This window comes from Trachurus japonicus, chromosome 15 (assembly GCF_045865225.1).
Source record: "Trachurus japonicus isolate A0001 chromosome 15, Traja_1.0".
Taxonomy (NCBI): Eukaryota; Metazoa; Chordata; class Actinopteri; order Carangiformes; family Carangidae; genus Trachurus; species Trachurus japonicus.
This window is the reverse complement of record NC_140921.1, coordinates 15,309,243-15,321,515: the sequence shown is the minus strand read 5'-3', so window position 1 is coordinate 15,321,515 and position 12,273 is coordinate 15,309,243. Positions and strand designations below refer to the sequence as shown.

General features: G+C 41.2%; 1 protein-coding gene across 7 annotated transcripts in view; it reads left to right on the top strand.

Annotated features, from left to right (window-relative positions):
• Window positions 1-12,273, top strand: part of LOC146973387 (protocadherin-15-like) — a 236,431-nt gene that overhangs the window by 169,042 nt on the left and 55,116 nt on the right. For all 7 annotated transcript variants that reach the window (XM_085799889.1, XM_085799888.1, XM_085799886.1 and 4 more), the window contains 3 exons: window positions 6,018-6,323; window positions 7,915-8,145; window positions 10,849-10,965. In XM_085799889.1, the coding sequence (XP_085656015.1) occupies window positions 6,018-6,323; window positions 7,915-8,145; window positions 10,849-10,965 (654 nt within the window). The remainder of the gene's footprint in view (window positions 1-6,017; window positions 6,324-7,914; window positions 8,146-10,848; window positions 10,966-12,273) is intronic.

Sequence of the window (12,273 nt, the reverse complement as noted above, 5' to 3'; positions counted from 1 at the left end):
TTTTACTCAATGTAGCAGGTTTCCCTAAAATCACCATACTGTATTAAAATAATGGTTCAGTGATTCGGTTTTTGTCACATCAGAAAATTAGCAGATGGTTGACTGACTCCTCTAATGTCTGACTTATTTTGTTCCCTTTGAGCTGCCAGACACTGATGCTCACAATATCTATGCAGATGACACCCGTATTTCTTTCACCAATGATTATTCTTTTGTAGACTTACTGTGTCTATGAAGTATGAATAGAGGCGAGTTCAGCTATATAAAGACAAAATAGAGATGCTGTCATTGTGCTTGTTGGCAAGAAGGAAATAAATTATGTATTTGTTTAATTCTTTGGGTGATAGAGTCTTAACACAACATTTCTCCAAAAGGCTAAAAAGCAGCCCACTCAAAATGTCACTGCTAGAGTTCTAACAAGAATCTCAAAATGTGAGTCGGTTACATTGTGCCCTTCCTTAAATGTTCACATTGTCTTTCAGATTTTAAAGTGCTGCTCTCTTTTTATAAATAAAGTTATCGCTTATGGCGTAAATATACTGTAGCAAAAATGGCTAATGGCATAAAAAATATTTCTCATATGCTTGAAGAATAAAAACCCAGTAGATTCCTCAGATCTTTAGCAAGCATTCATCTTGTAGTGCCTAGAGTCAGAACCCAATGTAGTGAAGCTGTATTTAGCTTCAGTGCTATGCTTGGATGAAAACTTCCTCATAATCTTCTCTTCAACTTTATCGACTTTAAAATCTAAACCAAAACTACTTTTCCCAATACAATCAATTCACTTCATTCAATTCATTTAAACAGCTTTATTATACAGTATTGCACAGTATACAATACCTCATTTCATCTTTAATTCTTTTCATTGCCATTTTGAATTATTTTTCTTTAGATTGTATTGAGCTGGAAATACATTAGCTACATATAAAAGTTATCTCGAGAGAATACAGAAGCTGGACACAGTTGTCATAGTTAAAGGCTTGTTCATATAGACACATGCACCAAACTAGTCACAAAGCCATCCCTGTTGCCACTACCCCTTTATAGCTTGTTTATTGTATACTGTATGTGTTTTGCTTAATCCTGTCATGGTGGAGAGACACTTTATTAATCATTGAAGGAGGCACACATATTGGATTATTTCAAAAGATTATGTGCATTTCACAGTATGTGAAGAGACCTTGTGCAGAGTGTGCTTTCATATACTGTAGGCAACACAACTGTTAAGTGTCTTATTTCTAAGACATTATTAATAGTCACAGATGGAGTGTCAGAGAGATGGACGCATTCTCTAGAACAACTCTCAGCTCTTTTCTGCTGAAGTGATGTAATTTATTAGACTAAGATGTGGCATTTAGATTATAAGTGCCAGTAAGTGTATTACGTATGTATGAAAATGCCCCTTTGTTCACATTTTCTCAACTCTCACTTGCCCTCATTAATTCATCCGAAAGGGCACAGTGGATCAAGAGGGACAAAGTGGGAGAAACGTCAGGTAGACTAACTGTTGATTTGTTAACTAATGACAAAGTTTTACTAAGGTGAAAACAAAAGCATTGCATAAAGGAAGAGCTGCTGCTGCTGAGATCTGTTAGGTTCACACACTGGGAGTCACACGTGACAGTGACAACTTTCCAGACTTCAAGTGCTGACAGTGAAAGAGAAAATAGGAAAAGCAAAAAAGTTGTGGAGCCAGAGCATCATCATTTAACGTATGCCATTTAAGTGTTTCTCTGTGTTTCATCACCCGTCCTGATAGGCTGACAAATGTTCTCTAACTGCTAGCTCTCTTTCCGCGGGCCTGAATAATGTCTTGTGATGTGAAGTTTTCTTTAAGAGCTTTGTGTGCAAGTGCATGTCTGTTACAAATCCTGCTTTCTGAGTAAATGTTGTCCCTATCAAAACAGTTGCCTACAGGTCACTATCACATGACACGCTAAGTGAAAGTCTTAAGTGGCAGATGAAGGACTGAGATACAGATGTTAAGTTACTGCACTATTAATGCCTCCTCTGTAATTTCACATTTAAATGTGACATGTTACTGTAAAAAAATCTTTTTTCCCCCTGTAGCGCCTTAAATTTACCTGGAGGGAGTAACAATGCAGTCAACCACAAAGCTTTACGCAGTTGCCAAGGGTGAAGATGGCTGCAGTGCAAATGCATTATGCCATTAAGTGACTTAATGCTAGCCCTGAAGCATTTTGGATTATCGTAATTGGAACTGGTTCCCACCTGTTCTTATTTTACACACACTCACGTAGACTGGAGACGATTTACTTGGTTATCACAATTGACAGCACTTCTGGTTGTACTAACAGAGTCATTTGTTCTGTGACTGACAAATCCTACATCATACAAGCCCATTCTGTTTGCTTATAACAGGAAGCTATAATCTGAGCATGCAGATGACTGGAGGACAAATGGATTTGCATTCATATCAGACACGTCACGGAAGCATTCTGTAGATTTGTTGCTAACTGGAGAGGCTGTTGAACTTAACACTGTTTTTTTTGCCAAGCACGTACCTTGATAAAGTTTCATGGTTTTATTCTGTCTTCAACTGAGGACATTTGCAACCCAGGCTCTGCTGCATTTCACTTGGTTAATGTATGTACAGTTATCACATTTTTTTGTTTAGTCTTGAGAGGAGCACATCAACATTTAATATTATGTTTGAAAATAGTGTGCCCAAGGTGAAACGAGACATCATTCTGCCTGCAGTGTAAGTGGGCAATTCAGGATAAATTTTAGGTTTCAGCATTCATCATTCAAAACAAGATGAATATGCCCTTTTTGCAAATGCAAAAAGACCCAAAAACTCACTGGACCCAAGCCGGCAGCACACAAAGGAGACAAATTTCCCAGGTACTATATATCAGAGGTGTGCGTGGGCCTTTTTCTTAAGAGTGCACCCACCTGCTCAAGCTGCCTTTTGTGCTGCAGCCACTCTCACCTGCAGGATGTTCTGAGTCTCCCAGAATCAATGTATCAAGCCTGCCCACCACCTCACAATCAGATGCCTGTGCCACTTACACATCACTGGATGGCTTAAGTTCTGGAGCCTGACTGAAAAACTCAACTCAAAGATTCCCATAACTACTGCTCTGATGTAAAAAAAAAAAAAAAAAAACACCATATGGTTTAGTGACATGTGGTAAATGGTGGGGGTTACCAAAGCAGAGAAGTCGTGATCCATATGCCAGAGATGTTCACAGGTCTTTTTTTGCAAGTGTAAGTGAAGTCTCAAGCTTTTGGTCACGAGTCCGAGTCAAGTCTCAAGTCTTTGTGGCGTGAGGCTTGGTCAAGTGCCTATCAAAAAAAAATGATAATAAACAACTGCCAGTTCACAGTCACCTGTCACTCACCTGCAGCTGACCGAGCTGTCAGAGGAGCTCTGCTATTCCTCTCTCTTTAGCCTGGTGTTTTTCTGCACTTTAAAAGGAGTTCAATATATGAACATCTAACATCCATTTGAACACTGATCATGTGGCGCTGCTCAGCATTAGCAGTGTGTTTTATGACGGCAAAAAAAAACCACCGTCGGTCATCCTGTCAGGATGGAGGATTGGGTTGCCGATCAGCACAAGGCAAGAAAATAATGATTGTTCAAGTTGAGTTCGAGTTGCAAACTCGAGTCCCTATCTCTGCCATATGCACACACACACTGACATGATGTTCTTTAGTCTGTGAAGGATTAATGCTGAAGTCCAATTTTTAGCCTTGGCTTTAAATATTTGTCAGGCACTCCATGTACAACAAATTGGGGGCAGCTTTTAGCAGCCATATGTGGACTTATTTCCCCTCTTTGTGCTGCTTTGTCCTCACTTGCACTGAGGTTGAGCAATTATTTCCAAACAGACAGATGAAATGAGACTTAAACTCCCTGTCTGTGTGTGCGTGTATCTGTTTTTTTTTCTCTACCTCTTTCCCCTCTCCCTCTCAATTACAACAAAGAATTACCACCATGCTGGTGACAGTTGGCATATGAACACACAGATGCGTATGCACAGGCATAATAATGATCTGTCATATCCACATAGGAATTAAACGTTGTAATTTGCCCACAAAATCATATCAGTAATACCACGTGCCATTTTTTCTTCTTTTTTTTCAGTTTTGACCTGACTGTATTTTATGAATGCCGCGCCTGCTATCAAATTGTGATTGAGCTTTCAAGGATTTCTTTTTGCATGATAGAGGGCTCTGGCCTTTTAAACTTCTGATTGCTCATCAGTCTCTGACAGAGACTGAGAAGTGTGTAAGAGCTGTGTTGGTGTGTTTGTAATACTAGAAGTTACATGGCTTTGTTCTTGAAGCCTCTGTAAACACACGCTAACGCTAAGCTCTAATGGATCGTGTAATGGATCACATCAACCTCATAGTTTGCCTAAAGGGAAATACCTCTGCATTTCAGTTTTCAGTAAATGTGTTATTCATATGCTGTGCATTGGTGAATATTTATCTCTCTCTGCTATTATTGATGAATGTAAATGGATTTTCAGTGTTTCCTACAGGTTGTCAGTGTACTTCAGCAGCACCAGGAGGGAATGACCATTATTGATGACTTTTTAGTAACGTTTAATTTAGCGAGCACACCAACTCTTTTTTGTCCCAGTCCAGTGTAAGATAATGACTATTGCAACATTAGCTGACTATTACGCTTCCATCAGATTATCCAGGCTATATTTATATTTAATCTATATTTAAGTTTACTAACTTGTCTTAGGAGGGTTTGAAATGAGACATCAGATCACCCAAACTGATTTCAAACGTAAGTCTCGAGGGGGAGTTGATTTATGTGGGTGAGCTGTCCTGTTACTTGGGGGTGTAAATGCCCTGAGTGGTTGGAGGTAGAGAAACATTCAGAGGCTCTCGAGGCATTTGGTGGACATACTGATGCTCGCTGTCCCAACGCTGCCTTTTGTCACCCCCCTCCAGCTGTTGTGAGGGTGGCCTTTTGAGGCAGTAGGTCTATGTGATGCGCCAGAGTGCCAGCTGGCTGCCTCACATGTTCCCTCTTTCCTTGGAAATGACCATGTTTTACCATCTGTGCCATCAGTACAACGTAGCTGCATGCACACAGATGAAGGTTCTGCAAAAATAAAGACTTGAAGGTTGAGTTTTCCTCTGAGCACTTACCATTAATGCATGAAAGAATGTTTAATTTAGGAGGCTGCAACCGTTGAAGCAATCTCATCAGCAGTAAAAAAAAAAAAAAGAGAGAACTCAACAATTAGTGCTTGATGGACCTCTTTGAAGTTATTTCTGACACTTGGAGGTAGTGATCATATAAACGTGTAAACACCTTTAGAGGTTTTCTTCCACACAAGTTTAATTTTCTCTCTTTGGATTGCATGGGCCAAATCAATTAGGTTGTGGTGTAGCTTCCTAAGATAATCATTGATGCAGTGATCATAGTTGTCTATGCAAAAATGTTACATGTCCATATACCTCAAGCACTTCAAGGCAGGGGCAACTCGAGGTCCCTCCTGGTAAAGGTGAAACTATGCTAGCTGGTTGAGAGGCAGGAGCTGAACAGCTGTCATCTCTCTCATGGTAGCACAGAGAGGCTGAACAGTCTGGAAGGTTCTAGTCTGCCCTTTGGAGGAATAAGCACAGATGAATTTGTGGTGCATCGGTGGCTGAGAAGAACATGAATGTCCTCTAGAGGATGGACGGCATGTCTCCTCTGTCTGTTTTAGCGAGATGGGAAGTCAAGTTACCTCTGTTCCGCAGTGCAGGTTGAGGAGCTGACTTCCAATGACAGTTTGGGGAGGGGGGTTGACCTTTTATCAATGGAGGAGTCTGAAGAGATTTGCAGGTCTTCAAGATAGCATATGGCTTCTTTATTGCTGCTTCTTAGAGGGGACAAGCATTTTGCTCTCTCAGAGATTTTATCTCCTCTTCTAGGGCATATTTGCTCTGAAACACATGGGTGGCTTGCCTTTTCAGAAGCAGGCATTTAAATAGACTGAGGCTAAACGCAAGTCCTCTGATGATTTTCTCTCTCTCTCCAGGCCACAGATCCAGATTTAGGAGCTAATGGCCAGGTGCGCTACCGGATTGTGAATCATCCCGACTTGTTTATAATCAGTGAAAATGGCAGCATCTATACAAAAGTGCCTCTGGATCGGGAGCTGAGGAGCCAGTATGACCTGGTAGTAGAGGCCTCAGATGGAGCTGTGGATCCACGTCGGACAACCTTGACCCTCTCAGTTCAGGTCACGGATATAGATGACAACAGCCCAGTCTTCTCCCAAGAAACCTATGTGGTGAATGTACCTGAAAACAGTCCCGTGGGAACTGTAGTTCTTCAGCTAAGCGTAAGTACTACATTTTAGTTTTGTTCGTTTATATATGTCTCTTGTCTTTATTTGTCTCATGCAGCATGGGCACTTCAAACAACTGTTGTATTAACAGCCTTTTAGCATATTTTAACTTCAAGTGCTGGCAATTTAGTGTTTAAAATGTCAAACACTTTCAAGTGGAAACATTTACCCTGACACAAATGTACACAGCCTTATATACACAGCAGAGTTACATTTTTTTCCTCCTAACGTGACAGCTCCTTGGGCATTTTTTGACAGAATTAGACTTAAAGCTGGATTTCGAAGTCATAAACAGTCCTTAGTAGAAGAAATTTTTCATCTCCCCCAACAAACATTAATGGATGTGCAAAGGCTCAACAACTCTTTAACGCGGTGGAATCTGTCTTTAGGTAAAATCAGCACTGTCAAATGTCAGTGGACATGTTTGCACTGAAGGAAGGTATGGAGAAACCTTGCACACGCAGAGCAGAAGAGCGAGTAATTGCTGCCATATTGTGAGTGACAGTTCTCAGTGAGGGATAAAGTTGGAGGAGAGACTGAGGAACAGCAGGGTTGGGGGTTGAGGGTGAGGGATGTGAGTGACAGTGGCGCTGTGACACCATTAATCTCCGAGACAACGACACCTGAACTCTAAGAGGATGCAGTGGCTGACAAGACACCTAAAGAGAGAAAGTGAGACAGCCAGAGAGACCTTGAAAGAAGGAAGAGGCTGAGAGGAGACCTACCGCTTATACCTGATGTATTAACTATCAGCTCGCTCAGTTGGTCCACCTCTTGGTCATTGGTTCCCAGAGAATGAAAGCGACAGCCTTTAATGATCCTCTAAATCTTCCTGTACTACGACTGAAAGGTGGACATTTTTGACTCTTAAATATCCTGGCTATTTGATGGATTGCCATACAGTAACATTTACTATAGATTTTTAAGGTCATCAGGGGTGGAAATTTGACTTTGCTGATTGTATGACTTTTAGTTTTGTGCCACCAGCAGGTCAAAGGTACGACGGAGCCACATTGAGGAAAAAAAAAAACACAGACTCCGAGAATAAAGTCATACATTTCCTACGAGAAAAAAGTCATAACATTACGAGAATAAAGTCCTAAATTCACGAGAATAAAGTCCTAAATTTGCGACTTTATTTACGACTTTATGTGTGAACAGTACATCCACGCACCAATATGCATTTATCTGTCCACATACTGGTACTAATAATCTCTTTTCACAGAAGCCTGTGCAAATTAGATCTACTTTGGGAGTTGTGATTTAATGCAATAAGGGCCATCTTAAGCTTTCCTTAGTGGTTTAATTTAATCAGAGCCCATTAATGATTGATGTAAGTAACCCCTGCAGCATTGAACAAAAAATTAAAATAGAAACATTAATATTTATTGCCACAGCCTTTACCCACCAGCTTATATGTCGATATACTATATATATATATAAAGGTCCCAATTTTGAATATATATAGCTCTTCCTCTGTTTTCTTCCGCCACCACCAGTTCTTCCCGAGCTCCCTGTGTTGCCTTGAATATACTCTAATAGTTTTTCCTATTCATCCCTCTCCTCTTTCTCCTCCTGCTCACAGGCAGTGGACTCAGACCTCTTTTCCAATGTCACGTATCGGATCAAGACCGAGTCGGCCAGGCAGCTGTTCTCTCTGAACCCTGTCACAGGGGAGTTGGCTGTGCTGCAGCCGCTGGACTTCGAGAACCTGGCAGCTATGGGTATGGGGGCTTCTTACATTTTCCAGGTGGAAGCTGTCGACCAAGGAGGGGTCATGCCTCCAGGGCAAGCTACCGTCACGGTCCGAATCACGGTAAGAGCCCCCTGGATGGTCAGTCCAATGAAAACTCTCAGTTGTCATTTTCCTTCCAGCCATCCTCATTGTCCCATAGGGTCTGCAACACTGGCAGTGAATATGTGGATAGTCATTAGCAGAGTTTTACTGTATTAATAGCTGGTCTAACCCACATTCCAACAGGGGATTGGAAACATATTGTACAATGAGGCACCTGCACCACTATTGTGATATGAAATCCAGTGTATGCCATTCAGAGCGGGAGCTGAATGAATTTCCTTTGTAAAACATGTTTCGGCCTCCAAACCTGCTTTCCCTCTCTCAGCATCATTAGGACAAAGAGGAGTGATGGATAGGTGTTTCTGCCTGCACAAAGTGCTATTCCAGATCTGAATGACTCATTAGCTTTGTGACAGCAATTATGTCAGGTTTTTCAGGAGCTTGTGTTCCCTTTCCAACCTTTCAAGAGATTAACAGCTGAATCCTAACCAAAGGATTAGACGCCTTGTGTTGTGAATGTGTACGTGTGTGTTTGTGTCTTAATGGGTGTGTGTTTTCATTCTGTGAGTAATTCTATGCTCCAGAATGCGTTCATGCACATTTATCTGTCTATGAATTTAGTCCACCCCTTAAGCTCTCTATATTAGACCAAAAGGGAGGAAATTCTTAAGCTTATTCAAGCCAGCTCGCCACACGATCTGCCAACCTGGAGTAAGTTTGTCCTCCGATAAGGACATGCTTTGTTGCAGCATTCGTGCTGTCACCCAGGAACAGTGTTTGATAGGATAAGGCACTGCACAACCCCTGATATCAAACCAGCGTGCGCTATTTGAAATGGCAGACATGAATTAGAATGAGCCTAATGGAGTCACACTGGCTTCTCAGGGACGAGAGATGGAACTGATTCCACGCATTTGAAGTCACTTGTGTTTGATTTCCCCTCGACGGTTTTGTTGTTGTCTCTTTTGTCGGATGTCTTTCAGTGATGCATGCATTCCTGTGTCCTGCGTGTCTGGCTCTTCTGAATTGAGTCTCCCAAACTCTATCGTCTTTTCTTGCACTTGAGCGATGTAAGAGACAGACACCCAGTGTGCGCGCGCGTGTGTGTAGGCACGAGAGCGCGCGCGCATCGATGGAGATGCAAGTGCTGCACATGTATGTTTTAAGTAAAGATAAGTGCGTCTCTGCATGCGTCTTGTTCACAGCCTCCTTGTGAACACTCGAGCACAAGGATCAGGCTTTGTTGTTCAAAGCAAGAGCTGGATCATAGATTTTCTGCTAGGAAACACTAAACCTGTGTACAGATCAAAGGGAGGCTGGCCTCCACCACAGAGTTTATAGAACACATGCCGTTGCCCATTGCTCAGTCAAAACAGTGGAAAGCAAAGAGAAAAGTCAAGAGAAAGGAAGATCAGGCTCCTGCACTTACACCATAGAGTTAAGCTATTCCTGAGAGATGTATGAATGGCTTACTGGAGTGTTCATTCTCACACACTGAAGCAGGGGTTGCACGGTTAAGAAGATTTCATTTCTGTGCAGGACCACAATACAGCATTGATCTGCTGTGCATTATTTACAACTAGAATGTGATTAAAAGCATTCCTGATGTTAAGTTCTTCACATGTGTTCTGAGGAGCCATAATCCCAGCAGCACTGTTTCATCGGATGGACCGGGAGTTACGTAGAGAAAATATTTGATAAGAAAGCAGCGATCACAAAGTTTCATCAGTCTTGTTATTGTGGTTGTTAGGCCCTGCATTAGAGTTTATTTTTCACATACTTAAGATTTTTATGATACCCTGTCAGCCTGCTCATTCAGTTTTGATGTCCCGGGACTCACAGGATTTTTGTGTATTTCTGTGTCTGCTCGGTTGAAGGGATCAGACAGACTTAGAATTGAGCGTCAGTTTTCCAGAGGTCCTGTCAGGAAAATTACACTAAATTCTTACTTGTCCATCATTTTAGGCAGCAGTGACAATAAGCTCATTTCTAGTACTTAACTGTAACATCAGGTGTTATAGAGTGATTTTTTATGTTCATCTCTAACAATGAAACTATGAAACATGTATTATCACAACTGACAGTATTATACATGTATACATTTTCATATTTTCCTTAAACGTTCATGTACCTGATGTGTAAATGTAAATGTGACTAACTGTGATTACATTGAGTCATGTCAAGGCACCATAACATGAGATTATGGGAGGATTATTGCCAACTGTAAAAGCACAGTACATTCTATCTATGTATTATTTATATGTATGTGTGTCTGTGTCTGTTTAAATGTGATAATATTCAGCTTAGATGCACAGTTCTTGAACTACAGCGACAAAAACACAGAGGACAGTGAATTACCGCTGTGGGAACATTTGTCTGAATCTTGCTCTTGCCTGCTGGAAGTGTTAACAAAAATCGAACAAAGCAGCAGCTGCTAAATCTGCACCGCTACAATATAACTGTTTTAGCATGGGAGACAGCATCGACAAAGGTTGTACTACATTACACTGACAACTTACTTTGACCCTTTTAATGCCAAATTGTATGCGTCACCAAAGAGATACCTGTCATGCCTCCTTCTTTATTATTGTCAAAGGAGTGTAATTGAGTATTTTGTACTGCACCAACCCATTCATGTTGTAATGATTGTCAAATAACTGTTAAGCAAAACTAGCAGTACATTTATTAAAATCTCTTATTTTGTTTTTTGTTTCTTTTTAGGACATGAATGACTTCTCCCCCATCTTTAGCCAAGACCTCTATAAAGGCATGGTGGCGCCCAATGCAGAGAAAGGAACAATCATCACAACTGTGTTTGCTGAGGACCAAGACCCACCTGTGAGTATGATCAAAATGCTATTTATCCTATTTCATATTTATATTTAAAATATGCAGTGTGTTAAATTTCAAAGCACATGAAGTGTGTTGATTCCATATCTGTCTCTAATAAAAGAAGCAGAGATGAAAGCCTTGCCGGATGATTTTTACCTTCTCACTACATGTCTCTTGCAGAACATCAGCCAATTTACCCGTAGCATTTCACACGATGCATTTTAAAGATGTTTTCAAAACTGCGATGCTCTCATTAAAGCTACAGTGCTGTCTATATTTTCATTCCACACCAGTAGTTCTAATTGTGACGGGGTCTTGTTTAACATCTTCACTTGTATGAGTCATCTACCAGTTGCCTCAGACAGCGTCATGATTCCTCACAATATCTAAGCAGATTCTCCTGGGACTCTCCGAGCTATGAAGATTTTTTTTTTCTGTTGTAGTCTTTTGGAGTCTGCAAACCAAGGAACAAAATTACACAATGCAGAAGAGAAAGTGTGCCACCCTGTTGAGACGAGAAATTGTGCGTCTAAGAGGAACCAATGCAACAATTGTTTGGGAGAGTAGTTTCTTAGTTTATCAATAGTTTAACATGCATAGTTAGCAAAGTACCAGCCCCTGCAAATGTTTGGTTCCATGTCATTCACCTCAGCTGAACCTCCTTTTATTGGCAGCCCCACGCACCTTGAAATTTTATTGCACTTGGTGACTCAGCAGTCTTCCTACTCACATCCCCTTTTTTCTTCTTGGCAGCGTTACAGAATGTTTCTTTTCCTTTTATAGAAACTTCACCAAATCAGCCTCTTATAACACAGTCTCTTTTTTTGAATTTATTTTTAAATTTTAACTATGAAAAAAGGGGAATCAGAATCCCCCAGTGCCCCTCTGCCTTTCCCTAAAAGCTTCCAGCTCTTAACAAGTTCTTCAGAAAAGTCGTGTGTGCGGACTCTTGTCAATGCTTGTTATTAGTGGCTCTCTTCCTCATGGGATTCTACCAGATCTTGTCAAGCTTGTGTACTCTCTGCAGCCCCAAAACACATTCAGGGATATAGATGCCTGTCAGTCCTGGCTGTGGGTGGTGGTAGAACATCTTGAGAGTGCTATAGTGACTGCAGCATATCTCACTTCCCCTCCCAAGGGGAGACTGCCCTCCCCACTTCTCCCAATCTCCCATTGGTTTGACAGACAGCGAGATTAGGTTTCCTAACAGGAGCCGACTAACCCAGTCTCTTATTGACCTGTATTTGAGAGTTCAAAGCATTTTATTGACAGGATGCCTGTCATAGACACCTCTGTTTCGTGGTGCAGGGTTTT